The 18891-nt window shown below is 43.3% G+C and overlaps 1 protein-coding gene across 1 annotated transcript; it reads right to left on the bottom strand.

Moving 5' to 3' along the window:
* Positions 1 to 9967: 9967 nt before the first annotated feature.
* Positions 9968 to 17980, bottom strand: spata18 (spermatogenesis associated 18). The gene is made up of 12 exons (XM_083766957.1): positions 17713 to 17980; positions 15399 to 15504; positions 15037 to 15152; positions 14316 to 14434; positions 14112 to 14207; positions 13873 to 14007; positions 13494 to 13725; positions 13018 to 13176; positions 12621 to 12796; positions 12084 to 12207; positions 11630 to 11701; positions 9968 to 11384 (listed from the first exon to the last, which is right to left on the bottom strand). Exons 1-12 carry the CDS (start codon positions 17797 to 17799, stop codon positions 11328 to 11330), a joined length of 1479 nt encoding a protein of 492 aa, XP_083623083.1. The 5' UTR covers positions 17800 to 17980; the 3' UTR covers positions 9968 to 11327.
* Between the last annotated feature and the right edge of the window lie 911 nt (positions 17981 to 18891).

Here is an 18891-nt window from a genome sequence, read left to right as displayed (position 1 = left end):
CCCCAGCAGCGTGTGGAGCAGGTTGTGTAACAGGAGGTAATACTGGATGATTCACAGTATGCGTTATTATCAGTGAGTCTCAATCCTTTGAATTGCCTTATGTAAATGGTAAATGGTGCATTTATATAGCACTTATATCCAAAGCCCTTTACCTAGATTGACACTGCATTACTATTCATAGATTCTTACACATATTCATACACCGATGGCGGACGAAACCATGCAAGGCACCAACCTGCACATCGGCAGCAATTAGGGGTTCAGTGTCTTGCTCAAGGACACTTCGACACTAACTTGGGGAGCCCGGGATCGAACTGCGAACCTTGGTCGCTGCTATCCGGCTTCTCTACTGGCCACTCTACCCCTGATCCACTGCCCCTGGCCTGGCCAGGCCATGGGGACCACAATCTATACTGTAAAATCCTTGCAGTGTTAACTTAATGCTCTCTGTCCATTTGGGTGAATATGGTTATACTTGTACACTCTCTGAGTTAAAGACCTGTAAGGTTCATTTGATCCCTGTCAGTGCTTTAGCCAGGTACCCTCTGGACCCCTTTGAGCTGGGGTCCCCACACAAAAAAATGTCCCCACCAAATCCAGCTTGTATCCATAGGTAATACAATATAGAATGCATTGATCAGCTGCACAGCACCATCCATTCTTCATACTGTCATAAATGATCGCTCTGCTCACGCTGCTAGCTTTTGTAAATGTTGCATTTGGCCACACGCAGTTTTCCTGAATTAAAAATGGCAGCCATGTACAGTGCTGTAGCTGTGGACTTGTGGAGGCACTGCCCACCAGGCTGTAGAATGATTATGAATCTTATTTTCTAGGATTGACTGCCCTCTGTAGGACAGATATATTCATGACACCCTGTCGGAGGGCTTCAGTAAAGCCTATTCTACTGAAGTTAGCCATTACAGAGCCTCTGTCTGTATGCCAGGGATGGTGCTTTTAATAGAGATATAAGACTCTTATGATGACCCCATTGGCCTGAAACCCCAAAAGGTTATATCCAACCATGCTTCTAACTTCGAAACGATTCATTAGACATGGCGATGTTCACCATGCCAGATCTGACAGTATAAATTATTATAATAGTTTACACTGCAACAACACCGCGCGGCTGAGTCTGCCATCTTTCATCAGCAGGAAATGGATGTGGTCTCTGAGGTGGTGTCAGCACAATATATGAGCGGCAGTTAAAATTTCTAAGGTGTTTTGAAGAGAGACTCGCATATTATGAATACAGTTGTCCATTACGTGGTGCTGTGACTGAAGAGTGTGCGAGAACGCCGATGTTTAAATCAAGCATTCCACAGTGATGTCTGGGGTGGGAAAAGATTTACTGGAGTCATTTCCACTAACATGACAACATGCGACCCGTGGCCTGCAGGTGATTTTGTTCTGTTCATTGTCATATATGGGTCATTCTCAAACTTTTTCATTTCAAGGACCCCAGTTTGGTATACGATAGGGCCACGTACCCCCATAACTCTGAGAGTGTACAACAAATGGAACAAACAGATTTCACATTTAGTACACTCTGAGTTACAGACCGGTAAGGGTCCATTTGGTTTCTAACAATCAATTGTTTAGCATGGGGAACCCCTTCGAGGACCCCTGGGAGTTCCCGGACGGCCGGACCCCATTTTGATAACCACTGTCCAATAGTCTTACTAGGATCAAGTGCCCATTGTGACGCATAGTCATACCATTATATTTGAACAAATAAGCAGAAGCACACCCCAGAAGTACAAAAACAGGCCCATGCTGTCACATATCTGCAAACACACGATATTTCGCAGCTGGGAAAGTAGAGTCCGTTCATCTTGTAGACACGCCTGCGGCATACAACAAACATCACTAGATTCGGCCTGCAGCTATAACAGCCAGGACTGTGTGTCAAAATGTCCCACATTCTCTTGTGTCCCACATTCTCAAATGTCAGGCTTCATCTTAGGTGAAAGTTGATCAGTGTCTCAATCTAATGTTCTTTCTTGTGTCTCATCCTGCCAGGACCTTGTCTCCTGTGTCTCCAGACTCTCCACTACTGTGGGCGTCTCCCTCTCAGCTTTCCTACTGTCTGAGTAGTCTCACGTAGCCAGATGATCGTAAATCTCCATCTGGGGAAATCTAAATTCAGTGTATGGGCTAGAACAGCAGTGATGCTCGCGCATATATATAATATTCTTTTCACCCAGCTTTATTATTTTTGAGGTGCGCTAGCCCCTCCCATGCCCAGCTTTGTGTGTACCACATAGTGATGATTTGATGGGCTGAGCATGGAATGTGTACCATATTTGAGATTATTTGATTGGCTGAGCACGGAATGTGATGTATGATGATAAGAGCGCCCCTCACTTCACACAAGTGTGATTTTCTTTATTAATAATTAATACAAAGGGACTTGACGTTTGATGCCAAACTCGATATGTTTCCTCTTTCGGGCCACTCCCTAAGCTGACTTCCTCACCCAGAGGATGCCTAATTGATGGTACCCTCCTCTACACGCCTCCTGCTCAGGTTGCCCCCAAGACCATGAGGCCAGCTCTCTCTCTGGTCAACAGAGCAGTTATTGATAGTCGTGAACAGTGACCATGACATTTTGACTGGGTCAGTGAAGCTACCTCCCTCAGGTTTTATCCCTCCACCCCAGAAGAAATATTTATCTTCCTGTCCCTACTGGAGACAGACTGAAGGGCAAGAGGTGAGGCTGACTGGCAGGACATTCGTCCTTGATGTTCCCTAGACAGTTTTGTGTTGATTCCAGGGTCCCCAGGGGCCCCCAGAACGCCCCCAGGCAAAGGATATGAGCTGGAATGCTCCAGTCACAGTAGCCTATTGCCGCAAGTATAGGGTTTGTGTTCTTGTGTACACAAAGTCTGCCAGATTCATGCTTAGTGGAGTTACATTACAGTTTTAAAGGAGAAATGTCACAAAGACAACTAGAGAGCTGCACTTTGTGCACTTCCAGATAACCTCATGTCATCAATATGCTGTCATATTAATATACTGTATGTATGAGAGACTTATTGGATAAAAATGATCTGCACTGATCTGCCCAGTTGTAAGATTAGCAGGCATGCACCACTTCCCTCAAGTTGCCTTTGGCCTGGGAGATAAGGAGCTGAAAGGATGACAATATTGGGTTAGAGTGCCATCTGGTGGCTTATTGAGTAATGTAATGTTTTGTTGGGCAGGCAGGTCACAGCCACAGTCTCTCAGGGCTCATCATGTGGATTGTGGAATCATTTGTTTTTCCAATCACTCAAATTAGTTGCATGTTGCATGTTAAACTACTGGATTTTTATTATATTTTCCCCCCTTCATTTCTTTTCATTTAATGTGTTTGTGTGCGAGAGGTAGGCACCAGGCAGGTAGACTGTATGGTAGTAGGTTACAATGTCTGAGTCAGTATAACAGATTTAGCAGCTGTTCGATAGAACCTAAAAGACTCAGGAGGTCAGGTTTTGAAAGAGTTATTCTATTTATTCAGTATGACATGGACCGTTACACTTGCCCCCTCCTCCCAGCCCCCAGTGAACCCACTGTTACTACAACTTTCAGAACCACAAAGGCAGCCAATAGCAAACAGTTAGACCCCCTCCCCTCCCCGTTTATGTGCTTTCTCTCTATAAATCTGCCCCCTCTCACCCCTACCCTTCTTTTCACGTTCTCTACATCTCTTTTTTCATTCTGTCTATATATATATATTATATATATATATATATATATATATATTCTCTGTAGGGTGGGAGGGTGTTTAGCACTGACTGGGGCCAATCTGACGCTGGGGCCTGGCGCCGGGCTCGATCGCCTGTTTCCGTGAGAGTATCGAATCATACTAAGTGTAACAAGTCCCTGCGGTGCCGTAACCCTGGCCAAACTCACACCTGCATAAACGGCACATGCACGCATTAGGCCTACGCTGCCAGCCCTGCGCTGTAATGTAATGGATGGCCGCTATTCTCATTAAACAAATCACCCCAGATGTTGGTTTATATATATATATATATATATATATATATTATATATATGCCGAATTGAACCGACTGAAAAATGGACAGACTGCTCGGTTCTTTGCTGTAGGCCCACAGACAGAGCAAAATCAAAGTAGAGCACGCTTAAGTCGTTGTTCGTTAGATTTACGTTGCAGCTGTGCAGATACTTAAAGCTACAATCTATAGTTATGTCCGTTGTCTGCTTGACTCCCTCTCCTGATGGAGAGAGGTAAATGCAACCATGTCTCTGAACTACAGTAAAGATGGTGGCACACCGTCTGATTCATATATACAGGTGATACCCGCCACCGGGGTATCAATGCAATATAACTGTGGTTATATCGCATTATTATACTCTATTATACTCTAACATACAAATTGCTAAACATGTATTTGGGTCAGTGACGAAATGGGGTTGGCAAGATCACATAAAAATAATAAATATTATATGACTTGAAGTCAATGAAAGTGTTCTCATAATAGTTTTTTACTTTATTTCAAAATATCAAATGAAAATAGATTTTATTAGCATTATCTATAGGCTAGATGTATAGATGTTTGTGATACATTGACCTGGACATAATGCTGAGAACCTCTGTTTTCTGAATAATCTTTGACAAATTATGTAACGATTGACCCATTTATTCAATCAAATAAGCTCGGATAGCAACTGTAATTGTTTTCTTCCAGCAATATGTAAGCACTGTTCCTTTGCCAAGGGGCAATGGTTTAAAACCCCATTTCCACTCGGCTGAACACACCCCCCCATCCCTCAGGGAAGAGAAGTGACCGGGACAGCCTCTGAGGCCTTAACGATGTGTTAAGAAGTGTTGTGCGAACAACAAGAACGAATTCCCCTTACCCTGGTGCCCGCCTTGAGCGGACACCAGGGTGTGATGTGATTTTAGTGTCACTGACGAGAGAGTGTTTATGTAAGCGAGAAATGGGCCCGGGTCCACTCCAGACAGCTCGCTGGGAACTGGCTACGCTGATTTCATTATGAAAATATTGCTGTTCACAATGCTCTCTGTATGCGGTTCACATTCATAGCAACTGACATATACGACTGGTGTGCCCAGATGCTACTAACCAGTGATGCGTTAAAACTGATGATGACGTACTGCAGCACAGAATCTGACGTTTCTTAACCACTTAAGTGCACTTTTGTTGCATGTTGGCTGATGCCAACATGGCCGATCTACAAGCTGACAACAAGTGACTAAGCGATGCGTTATGAGCTTGTAGTACATTTCTGCCTAACGACAATATAGGGATGACAGGTTGAAGGTGGCAAAAAAGAAACGGCATACACCGATCTCTGCAAGTAACAACCTTCCTACAGAGGAAAGGTCGGGGTCAAATAATTTGACCTCTAAAAACACCTAACCGGCCTTTGGCCTGTGAGAATCCAGATGTGCAATCGATGTGAGAACAAGCGGGGAAATGACCTCCACAAATCGGCGTATTGGGAACCGGTTTGGCCAAAAGATGGAGTAGTATCTATGAGACGTGATGTGCATCAGAGAGCGAGGGAGGAAGGAAGTGTTTAGCCATGCTGTCTCTCTGGCAGAGCGGAGACACTTGCTCCCTGACCCTTGCTGGAATCGAGGTGATGTGCTGTTCCGCCTGTTTGGACTTTCCTCCATAGGGCCCACCGGGGCCCATCGGGGCCCTCTCAGGCAGGCCAACAGGGCCCCGCCCCTGCAATGACCTCACATGCTCAGCAGTGCCAACTTAAGGCAGGGCCCTTGGGCAGTGCACCACAGCGGATGGAGAGGGCGGGGTTGTCAGTGTGATGTACTGTACAGTATTCTTGTTTGGTGATATTCACAACGAATGAAGTCATGGTCGGCTGTTTTCTGTCTTTCTCCTGCTCTCTCTTCCTCTATCTCCTCCTCCCCGCGTGGTCCCTCCTGTCATAAACTGTTGCCTCCTGTGCGGCAGTCACTGTGCATCCTGCTCTGTTCCAGATGTGTTTAACGGCCCTCCAGGGCCACAAAAATGCCTAGCTCTCTTAGAGGTGAAGGGAGCTGAAATGCAGCAACTGCATTCGACTATTCGACCCCCCCCCCCCCCCACACACACACACACACACACACACACACACACACTCCGCCCCGAGAGAGTGGCTCCATCGGGGATAGAATGGAGCATCCTCAACAGCCACATCTCTTCCCTTGTTCGTTTGGCATAACCAGTCATCACCACAGCGCCAAACAACCCCATGCTTTCCCATGCAGCAAGATGGATGGAAGTGATTTATTCATAAATGGGTGTAACAACTCAAATTCACAATTCTTCCTGGTTTTGTTTGCAAAATAACAAGCTAGGCTATTCTGCTGTAACTCCTCTCTTGCACTTTCGTATCTCTCATCCCAGTGCATCCCTCCTCCTTCCCACTGTCCGTTATCATATTTTCTCTGATTTATGCACAGTGTCTTCCGCTCAACTGTAACTGTGTCATCATGTGGTGATATACAGCCCCATTACCCCGTTCCCCTGTTCTGGTGGTGCGGGGGTGGCGGGAGGTGGGTGGGTGGAGCCAAAGAACCTCAAGGCCAGTCGGAGCTGAGCGAGTCCAAGAAGTTTTCCAAGCGTTTAAGAGAAAACATCACACAGTCCAGCGGCGTGGAAGCATGTCCCCGATACTGAACCAGAGGCCTCGCTGGGCCAATCAAAGGGGCTCTGAAGGACCTACAGACCCAGCTGGAAAATTGCAGATCTACAAGCTCACAGCGCATAACTGTGAGGCTTGTAGATGGGCTATTCCCGGTATGCAACACCATCACACAACTTAAGTATAAATCAGTCTTGAGTCAGTATGGGGGGAAAAGGCGCCAACTACAACAGAGGCTTTCCAAGTGAAGTCGGGTCATGGATTAATATCTCAATCGTTAGCAGCTGCTGAGTTGTTGTCACCTTTATACAGGAAACTGTTGTTTCTCCGTTTGCTACCAGAGCACGTCTCTATCCAGCTATATGGAACATTGAACTGATGGAAGGATCTGTCTGTCTCTCGCTGTGGTGTGTGTGCATACATTCATACATGTGTGATACATAACGCGTGCGTGTGCACTAACACATTCACACATAACAGGCCCATATGTGCAGGCACATATGGGAGTGCCTGTGCTTATTCATGTTGGCTTGTGGGATCGACCGTGTAATGAATGCTTGGACACATGGTCTGTGTCCCGCCGTTTCTTTTCGTGAGAAATATGGAGCCTTTAAAGTCAGCAGGTCTTTTCAGACTGTGATTTGAGGAGCCCGTAAAAAGGGAAAACGCGGATCTGAGGAATACTTTGATGGTTTTAATGCAGGCGGAGAGTTTGCAGGCTCCGATGGCTTTGTCACATGTGAGGGCAGCCTGGGGGCTAAGGTCCCCTCCTGGTTTGCTTTATACGTTGATAGTCCCCGTCTGCCCCACAGGGTACTTCAACATGAACTCAGCCTTACCCCTGCCCTCTGTTGGCCTGTTCCCAAACACTACTTTACCACAACTTTAAGCAAACAGCCACAGTTTTCAGTTTTATGCCAGATTATACTTATACTTATATAAAAGAAGATCTGCTATTTTCAGCATGTGACCATCGTACGTCGTATAAATCAGCCTTTAAAGCTGTTGGGGTGTGTGAGAGTGCTGAACTTGCACAGGCTTTTTTATTTGAATGAGGAATGCTGGTGATAAGCGCAGCAGGTTCAGTTCTTCATTTGTTTTTAAAGGAGCTTTCGAACCACGTTTGTGCTTTGTCACTCTTACTTTGATATGTTCTTTTTTTAAATATATGCTATACAGTTATTGAGATATCTCAAATTGCTCAAAATCCCACAAAATAGTATATGTCCATTATACCATAAGCAATGAGTAAGTCATGCATTAACATATTAATGCATGGCTAGGGGGGAGACCGAGACTTCTATGATAGTGGATTGCTTTTTAACCTTAACCTTAAACCCTACTTCGTTATCATGGGTACCTCAGGTGTCTGTACTTGGCCCCCTCCTTTTTTCCCTTCCACATCAAATGTATTTGAAATGGCTCATCTACAAGTTCACAAGCACTTTGTGACCTTGTACATCAGCTACAACAAATGTTTGTCATTTTCTGATGGTGGGGTTCATGTGGTCAGTTATTGTCCCCACTAGATGCCAAGCAAAGCCTCCTTTTAACCTATTAGTATTTGAAATATTTTTGAATAGTTTTGTTTTGTTTTTTTTCAACACAAAAACTATCCAGATGGGGGTCTGTCCCAACCACGTCTGTCCCAACCACAGTAAACATCCCGCCAGCTCCGGCTCAGAGAGGGACAACAGGGCCACGACAGGCCCAGTCCCATTAAGTTCGTAGTTTTAGACCAAGATCTGGTCCCCGGGACCTTCCTGAACCACAGTGGGGACCAGATGGGACACTCCTGGTGTGGGAATGTGGTGACAAAGGCATGGTGGAAGTTCCCATGACATGGATTTCTAAGCGTTCAACTTCTTTTTTTTCAAGCATATTACAGAAATATATCTCCTTGGCCCTTGCATTGACTGGTTTACATTGTGTGTTACAGGGATATCCAAAATAATTATATTATATTTGTTCCAGCTTAGGATGTTTACATCGTAGTCGTAGTCACGATGCAAAAGAATACTTTTTTTTTTGGGTTACCAACGTTTCGGCAACTTCAACGTTCGGACACCAATAACAGTGTTTGCTCTGATCTGTGATTCCCGAGTCGGAATTCCGACCTAGCAGAACAAAGCCTCCATCTAATCCCAAATCTATCTTCGCTCTCTCAACAGGGAAAACCACCTGAATAATTATAATCACTGCTAGACGAAAGAGGCTTTCATCAACAAAACACAAAGAGGCTCTACTCTTCTAATCAACATATCCAGGATGCCATCATATAATGAGATGATGGATGCCATCTCATCCACAAACAAACAGTGAGTTAGCCCATGTGTTGTTCATTAATTAATCACACAGTCATCCACGGGGCCTGGCTGGAGGTTGTGAGGCATGTTTCTGCTCCGCCAAGCAGATTCTTCACTTGGTCCATTGGAGAGGGCTCAGGGGCCAACAGTTAGCAACAGTCATTAGCTGGCCTGCTGAGGAGAACTGACAATTAGACAGTGCTGCTACTTATTGACTGAGAATTCAACCTGGCTCCAGGGATGGTTACCAGCTCATTCATTCAAGCGACACTCAATCCAATTCCAAACATAATACAGCATCATGCACACACTCACACATACACAAATGCATGTGCGTGCCAGTATAGGCCAAGTTAAGACCTCCATACATTATATATATCTTTTTAATTTAACTTCTTGATAATAGATGATTTATTTAACTGTCATCAATATGATGACTTTGTTATGACAGAACACAAGATAAAAAAGTGTGGTTCCTTCAGTGTCTGTTATTTCAGCCATTTGGCCGTCGCTTTGTGACCAAAAATAAATAATCCCCAACTTTCTAACTAAGGTCACTTAGGTCAGAACCCTCCACAGCAGAGCAGATTGGGACTTTGTTCTGGGAATACATTTCAGGTTGAGTTGTGCGATGGACCAACAGTGCCATCTACTGTTTAACACGGGGCCAAACGGTGCAGTCCATTAGCACACAACTCTCCCAACTGACAGACACCTCCTCTTCTGACAGACATCTCAGGTCCACCACATGCTGTTTGTTAGGAAATCTAATTTGAAAGGGAATTGGGCCTTGCATTCAATCTTCAGAAACGATGTATTCAGCAGAGACCAAAGAATGCAATTCAGGACCCAAACATGCTATGCAGTGTTGTAGGAATATTCTAAATATGTCAATGCAAGAACTGGAACTTGTCCAATCTTTTATTCTTAAAAAAAGGTATATAAGGCACAGTCAGAAATATATGTTCTGCGCTCAATAACACAAAATACAGTTCAGAACTATCTTCACTAAATTGAGTATAAAGTCATCCCTAAATTACACGCATAGACGTTATACCACAAAGTACATCATTAGGAACAAACATTTAAAATGACACAAACTTGTGATAACATTGATAGCACCCATTCTGCAAAATCAGTAGATGTTGGTATTTATCGCCACTATTTTTGGGGAAACATTATAAAGTAAAAGAATAATCACCTTGTCCAATATACCATTTCATGAACATCCTTGTTTTAGCAATAACATTTTAGATTTTTGAGCACTCGAGCAGTCTATTCTCAAAATTATTCTCAAAACATAACACAGCACCAAAGACTCAATAAACACACACAGTGTAGTAACGGATCCCATGAAGAGCTTCTGTGATCAATATCAGTAAGGCCCTATTGGCACAGGACTAGTATTACCTCAGGTAATATGGAATAATCACGGAGGACGTCTGTTTTTTTAATCCCGTGCGAATCGACCATGTCGGTGATTTGGGCTGTAATAATTACAGGCCAAATTACCTACCATAATTCAGCAAACACCGGGGTCCCGGAGTAATACCGGGGTCCCGGGGTAATACTAATCCCGTGCGAATAGATCTTAAGTCAAGTATTGGTGGAGTTTATCACTCGTTAGCACCGTTCTTTTATTTCCACCTGACGGAAATCACACACACACACACACGTGAAGTGTAGAGAAAAATAACTACAGTATATGGAATAGATGAGACATATCTGAAAATAACCAGCTACACTACAGTGAATCTTGACCAAGAAAGTGCAACTGTGCAGGTGTGATTTTCCCCACAATTGATATTTCTTCAATTTGTGAAATATTGTGCAGCTATCACTATCACTAACACTATCAAATCGATAGGGCTGGAATAATCTGTTTCAGCCCTATCGGTTATAATCTAGGTTGAGATTGCAAATAGTAGCCTACTTGAATATTGATGTGAAACTTTCGGTTTCGAAACCTCATTGACCTTCAACATAGTAAGCTCAGCTTGACAAGCCGAGATCCAATGCGAGATGTCAGGCAACACAGGCAGGCCCGGGACGAAACACCTGGTTTTTAGGGAGTCCCAAAAACTCATGGATGAAATCTAAATACAGTAAACTACAGTAAAATAACTGTTTAAGTTTACTTAGCTGCCAGACAGCATCCCCAAAAGCAACCTTGTGTAGCAATCAATGTATTGTCACCTGGCTACTGCCCTGAAGCACCAAATCCGTCTTATAATGTAAACTCTGTCGATGGGACCTTGCTACAAACTCCTTCACTTCAAGTTTTGACCAACAGACAACAAAACACAAGGAGCCTTCAGATTAAAGCTGCAAGTCAATAAGAAATAGATGAGTATGTAGGCTGTTGTCTTTCGGTGCCCCGGTTGAAGAGCTCGTAGTTTACAACCAGCTGGCTGAGAGTCGGCCGGGTGAAGATATTTTGGGGCTGCTAAACGCCTGGAAACATCCAAGCAAGACAGGAGAGCAAAGAAAGAGAGAGGGTTATTACCCCACGTCATTTATTATTAAAGAATATGGAATTTGGGTGAAAAGCAAGTCGGGGTATTGCACTACTTACCCTAAAGACCAGCGGGTGTGGTTGCATGTAGTTTGAAAGAGGCATATGATCTTAAATCTACATTACATGAGTGTTACCGTAAATGTGAGGTTTGTTCACACCAAGAACAGTTATGGAAACGTACCAGGTGGCGAGTGGGGCTGGCAGAGCGAGAACGCACAGGGCTGGCACTCCTGCTCCGACTTCTGCTTCTCCACTGGAAGAACACACACATTCATCCTTTTACTGAACATCTGCAGTTTTCTGAAAAAGCTATGTTTCTATTTCAGTGGCTTTTCGATTTTTCAAAAATAGCAGACCTACAAGCTTGTGGCGTGCGCTATGAGCTTGAAGATCTGCTATTTTTCAATAGCTAAAGTATTAAAGTATAAAATAATGCTAATACCAAAAGGGGTTCCTGCCCAAAATGGGTTAGTCTAAAAAATGACTAGTGTTCTCTTCGACTAATCAACTAATATAGGAATTTATTATCGCGTTTTGGTTGACTGAGACTAAACTGATCGATTAATCAATTATTATTATTATCCTCATCATTATAAGACAGCCGTAATAAATAACACGAGTGTTTGTGTTTGTACCAGAGCGCCTCTTCGGGTCAAAGCCTCTCCCTTCACGATCACCACATCCTCTTCCATGAGGACAGGCCACACATGGTACGCCACAAGAGGAGCGGAGAACTCTGAATCGTAGCTACGCCGATACCTGGAGCACAGAACAAATACAGGATGGAGAGGAGAGGAGAGAACTGTAGATCTAGGTACTCAATGTGTGTTGCGAGAATGCAATACTGTACATGTGTTGAGGGAGACATCTAGTGGTGGAGACAGTAAATGAACAGCTAAAGCTGTTAGGGCGATTCGATTTGCTGAACATCTCCAGGTGAGTGATCATCACATCCACATTACCAAATCATTTCTCAAAACATTCTGGAGTGTAAATGTCTTCTGAAAGGACCACCAATCATCTCCAAAATATGGTCAGGTTATTGATATCTGGGTATTCGGTATTCAGGATATTGTGTCTATCGTTCAGCCCACTGTCTGTGGTGCTGAATGTTTGGTGGTGGCCCTAGCTAATCAATGTGTGTGTTCAGAACATGCCACAGAGTCACTGACTTAATGTCGCTGTACAGTTCTCCATCGCTGGCGAAGGCCAGGTCCAGAGCTGGCTCCAGTGTCTGCATGGCGAACGCCGCCCTGCAGGTCTCTCTGATCACAGTGCTGATGAGGACGAAGTCCACCTCCGGAGGGAAGGAGATGCGCGGGTTCACGTTCATGGCGTTGATCACATCCTGTGCATTAGGAAATATGCCTATGACCCAAAAACCAAACTGGACTCCTAATCTGGCCGTGTCATAATAGGTGAACATATTGTGAACATCTCGGTGTTAAGAACTAGTAGTTCGACTATTCAGGTTTAAGAGATTTGGGACCCTCTCTAATCTTACATTACCCCCTTCTTGTTTTTTGTGATGTCATGCAGCAGACATGGCAGAAAAGAAAGGTTTCCTACATTGACGCTGGACTGAACATCATAGAGGTCCAGGTTTCGGACAATGTAGTCCACCGCTGCTTCCTCCAGGCTCTCAGGACCCAGGTGAGAGGGCGACAACGTCTTCCTCACGCGCAGCTTGAACTGACGGTAAGCTAGCTTGCCGACCTGGAAGGATTCCTGTGAAATGCAAACAAAAGAGCTTAAACTACAATCAGACCTACTGCTGGTTTTCTATTTGTCCAGCGAGATAAATGGCTCTGAACCATGATATATGCCTATATATATATATATATATATATATATATACTGTATATAGGCCCTGGGGTGTATCATCTTTTATGTAGGAAACAAAAAAGATGATATTTACTACTTGCGAACCATATAAAATGGTCCGTGACCCAAACATGGGTCCCACTCCCGAGTCCGACCCATACTGTTAGGAAACAGTGCCCAATATAGTCGTACAGTATAGAGCGGTTCCCAGTGTTTCTCACCATGACAGCGATGAAAATGATCCTCTGGACCATCTCCAGGTCATCGATGTAGCGTCTCAGCAGGCTCTGGGCCTCCAGGCGCTCCACTGCGTACAGGTCGCTGAAGCGCGACACCAGGCGGGCGTGTCGTGACGAGTTGGTGAGCTGGGCCCTGGTGGGGGACTGACCCCTCAGTGGGCTGGAGGGACGACTGCGTCTGGGCAAGGGGCTGGGAGAGCGACTCCTCACCAACCTGAGAGAAAACGAGTCAGGCTGCACTATTGATTATCTTCTTATACAGTAGATTATTTATTTTTATATTGTACTAGATCACCCCGCTATGCGAGTTGTTGTTGCAGCCCTAAGAGCAATATAAACAAAACCACGTGTGTGCGCTCACCTCTGCTGCAGTAAAGCCTTCTCTGTGGTCAGGTAAGACACTTCATCTCTGAGCAGGCGAATCTGACGCTCATAGTCATCCAGCGCGTCCAACTTCCTCTTATAAATCTCCACCTGCTCATGTGCAGCACGCAAGCTGATGCACACACACACACACACACACAGATACATTATGAAATAGAGCATTAAATGCATGTCAATGGGAGTGTGTATTGTGTATGTATGTAGGCTATCTCTCACTCTGCTCTCAGTTGCAGTATCTCATCTTCTGTGGCCAGCAGAGTGGTTGCTGACTTATTCTTTGTGTCATCCAGTTCCAGATGAGTGTCTGATAGCCTGGTAGGACAAAATAAATTAATCGGGTGACATATTCTTTTCCACCTCTAACTGACCTGAGGCTAATTCTACAAAGTGCTCTATATTATTATTATTATTATGACTCACTCTGCTTTGACAGAGTCTAGCTGCAGACGGGTGGAGCAGAGCTGGGTCTCCATCATCTGGATGTCACTGTCGTGAGACTGATTCAGCTCCCTGATCTTCCTGTCCTTCTGCACTGAGTCCTGCAAAATCACAATAACACCATGTTGTCAAGAGAAGAGAATAGCAGTTGGATAACATTTTATTGAACAGGATTACATTTAACTGAACCTAATTGAAATTAATTTGGCTCATCATTTCATAATTAAATTGACTCTGTGTTCAACATCAGAGATGCTATATAAACCAAGGGTGCCTCAAACTTTTTGGGCACTTCAACATTTAGCCTGTTTCCAAGGCAGGCATGATCACCCAGTGCCAGACAGTGAAACCCACAATTGATTTTATGTTAGGCTGCTAATTAGAATTATGTCAGCATTATGTCAACCATTTTAAAATAAAATATAACAAAGAATCAATCATTTAATATGATTAATATCCTCTGACTATCTGAGGAGAAAAGTTCTTTGCACATTAAATAATGGTTAATACTGGGTAATTGTTGTTTTCAATAGCCCAAACTGATCACCTGGTCGTTTTTTTTGTGTTTACCCATCCCCGCTTTTGCCTTTAATCAGAAGATATGATGTACAGTTTAGATACGTTTCTTTCCAGGACTTAACCATGTTCAAGACTAAAATCGGTTTCCAACGAGAAGAACATGAATTCAGACAGAGCAGGTCACCTGGATGAGACTCAGACTGGTGTCATTAGTCACTGAGGGGCTTGCCATGGAGAAGCAGGTCCCCAGCCATGGCAGCAAGCGGCTTTTGAGGGTGTCCACGCCAGCATAGTGACCACCTGGACCACAAAGGAGAGTTCACGTGAGTAATGTGTAAAGGAGCTCATTCTTCTAATGAATTGAAAATGGTGGACACTGTTGTAAACGAGTGTAATGCTTAATCATGGATCGTCCACAACGTAACAGTTTTTCTATTGACTTGTGCTTTCATTTGAAATGTACCCATTCTGCATACTGTGAAATAGAAATTTCAATCAATCAATTCTTTGCAGAGCACCCAGTGATGTGTCAGCCAAGACCTGTACCTTCAGTAGCAGTGTGATTCAGAATGGTAAAGAGTTGGCCCTGGATCTTGGCAGTGAGTTCGATCAGCTCACAACATCTGCTCAGATTCTGGTCACAGGAAAACACCTGAAGAGGGTGAATGTGGGTGAGTGAATAGAATAAAGAAACTTTTAACCACAAACATTTTCTAAATTATTTTTGAAAAGATCGCAACACATTGCAGTGAAATACGTTGTGTGAGCTTGCTGTTTCGGAAGAAAATTTGTATTTTATTTTGCCCTATATTAATGACATTCTTAAAATTGTGATACCAGGGTTAAGTTGGTTGATGCCTTTAAATCAGTATTTCTCAAACTATTTCGTAATTCTACATTTTTCAACCTTTTTCGAACACTAAGGATTTTTCAAAAATGTTCAGATTTACAAGCTTGCGGCATGGCACGAAGTGACGTGCTGTGAGCTTGTACTATTTTTTTATAGACGATGCTAAAATCTAAAATGACAGTCTGACAGACACTGACACAGATGTGTGAATAAATGTATTTCATGTCCTGTTGTGAGAAAATGAAACATATTTGGGTAAATATACAGGGTGATAATAAGGGAATATATTTGTTAAAGAAATATGGTTCAATATTTAATCCCGAAATGTAGTGTACGGTAGTTGAATATGGTCATTTATTTTCTGTTGACAAGCTTTGCTCATACCTGCCTTTGGGAAAAAGCATTTATAATAATAGTTCCAGGAAGTGAGGTACCAGGAACAGCTATAAAAGTACAGGAAGTGAGGCGGCCAGGGGTTCTATTTTAGCTATTAAAAATGGACTGCATTTATATATAGTGTACTGTACATTACAATGTACTTCACATTAACCCATCATACACCTGCTCATCGGGAGCTGCCTCTAAGGGGTCAATGTCTTGCTCAAGGACACTTCTACCGCTCTACCTCCTGAGCCACTGCCGAACCACAAAAAGTTTTAGTGGTAGTTTGTCAAAGAGACTCTTTTAAGTCTAAACCATGTTAGAAATTGATAAACCACAGAGTAGTGGGGCCGGAAAACTTTGAGATCTGAAGAAGAAAAGTTTGGTCAAAGAACATTTCTGAGGGTTTAGTTGTCTTGAACGGGTTAATGTCATGTTTATTGCCATGCAATGTTAACATTTGAATTCAGACAGCTATAAATGTGAGAATAGTTATGAACTAATTATAGCCTATACATGTAGGCCTATCTTGAGCCATGCAGTTATTCTTGTGTCTCTCCACTCTCCATCTTGTGTGTGTTCTGAAGGGGTTCCAGTTTGTCTCCAGCAAAATCCATACGTTTTACCACTAAACCAAATTTATACTTCAGCTAGTTTTGAAACATTTGTAAAATATTGAATAATAGCCTATTGGACTGATTGTGGGGGTTAACAGAGATGGAGACATGGAGTACTTGTAGAGAGGTTGGGGAATTGGGAATTGGCTATACTAAATTGGGACTTGAAGGGGAGAAAAAGTTTTTGTTTTTTCTTTTGTCTTGAAGGGGCATGTTTTGCACAATAACATTAGTCTTTTCATTATGTCTGCCCACGATCTTTGTGATGCATACAGTATGTTTGTTTACCTCAGTCACTGATACTAAATTATGATATTTTATTTTTATTTTTTCTATGAATCTGTGACCTGACACCCAGGAAAAGAAAGAATAATAGCCTATTGAAACATTTGGAATAATTTTGAAAGCATAGCCTATCTTCTCTACGTTCTCTTATGGGGGTCCCTGGCACAAAATATTTTATGGAGGTCCATAGCCATATACAAATTTGGGGTCCTTGGTAATGGGCATGAAAAAGTTTGAGTAGTCTGCCCTAAAGAATACTCATGCTACACCACCACTGTCCAGTAGAGGCAGTAGTCTAGACGGGAGAAATGGTCTCACGGTAACCATAGCAACGGGCTTCCATAGCAACCAAACTTTGTCCAGAAATCAACGTCATTAAAACAAGCATACATTCCTTTACTGAAAACGTTACACTTGATTTAATTTGTTTAATTGTTTATATCGTTGTGTTGCAATGCATTACTCACATCACATGCATATAGACTCCCGAATAATGTGTCTAATGATTCTGAAGAATTGCATGCATAACATTCCCCCCCTCACATTTTTTAAAGCAGACTGAAATGAACAATTGGGAGAAATGTCTGCAGAACCAAACTCGAATCCTTAAATTGCAGTGAAAATGTCTCATGCAGAGAATATAGCCCACAGTCTTGTAAAAATACACCAGTAAAAGTGGTGTGGTCAGATTTAGGTCAATGATGGTTTATTAATGAGACAGACTTACATGATAATCTTTGTACCAGCTCTCAACCTTGTCCTGCAAAACGCTGAAGGAAGATGTATTCACCAGTCTCCTCAAAGTGTCGGCCATGTCCCTTTAATCTGTCAGTGCTTTAGAAAAAAGAAAAGAGAAATGCTCCCAGACAACCGTGGTGGGTGGGTTTTTAATCCGCACCACCGACAGTGCTGATGGGCGGGCGCGCGCACCCGTTTTTATTGACAGTTGTAAAAAATTCCAAGCTGCTGCTCGATTCCTCCACCTTCGATTTCAACACGCCCCATCAGCAGTGGCAACGACGTTGATGAACCGAGTGACAACCGAGGAGTCACGTTACTTTGAGATCAAAACAAACTAATGTATTTCTGTCCAGCTTGTCTTGTTGTCTGGTCAGGGTGCACTCTTCTCCTGGACTATGTAAAGAAGAGGACCATTGTAATGCACACTGTGTCAAGCTGTCAAACGACACCACGTGGCGCTATTGCGCCAAGATCGCGTTTACTTGTTGTTTCCGATAGTAAACAAACACCAAAGTGTGTGTGTGCGTGCGCGCGCGCGTAAAAACCTTGTATGCAGAAAATGGGTAACATGGGTAACACATTTGAGCAGCTGAATTGCTTTACATGTTGATCAGATTGACTGAAATGTATCCCTTTATTAGTTGCAATTCAAATAGACTAATAGTTGGTTTACATTAAAGCAACCTAATACCTACATACCAGGCATTACAAGAAGTGAACCATGAAACAGAATAGGACCCCGCCTGTGAGTTTAACTATGGAACATATGAACGGACATGAACCGTATCCTATTTTGGGATGCTTCTGCTGCTTTCCATTGGATAGTTGAATCTGACTGGAACAGACCATCATAGTCACTCGACAGACATACACAGAAAAACATCGTTTTTTAGTTAGCTCGCAGTCGAAAGAAATACAAGCTTAACATGTAGACTATATCTTCTAATTCTACTGTGTGCTTTTAACAACATGTTGGCATAATGAGTACTGACTGATTCACGCAGCTCGCCAACACATAACGGCACTACAGTAAAGTGGTTTATCCCACTGCCTAACTGTAGTCCCATAGTCCAGAGGGACGTTCGCATTGCGATTGCCTCTTTGGTTACCAAGCAACCGCTGAACTGAGCTTGATATTTGAGTTGTAGCCTATACTGACCAAATA

This window comes from Protomyctophum parallelum (assembly GCF_964188405.1).
Source record: "Protomyctophum parallelum genome assembly, chromosome: 6".
NCBI classification, from domain to species: Eukaryota; Metazoa; Chordata; class Actinopteri; order Myctophiformes; family Myctophidae; genus Protomyctophum; species Protomyctophum parallelum.
Note: the sequence above shows the minus strand (reverse complement) of the source record. Positions and strands in the feature narration are given on the sequence as shown.

What these genes read in the sequence shown, in the direction of transcription:
- spata18 (XM_083766957.1), bottom strand. Translation starts at nt 17,799, where the DNA reads ATGGCCGACACTTTGAGGAGACTGGTGAATACATCTTCCTTCAGCGTT. An exon ending in ATACTGCAACTGAGAGCAGA is followed by an intron (nt 14,008 to 14,111) that starts GTGAGAGATAGC and finishes TGTGTGCATCAG; the next exon opens with CTTGCGTGCTGCACATGAGC. An exon ending in AAGGCTTTACTGCAGCAGAG is followed by an intron (nt 13,726 to 13,872) that starts GTGAGCGCACAC and finishes GTTTTCTCTCAG; the next exon opens with GTTGGTGAGGAGTCGCTCTC.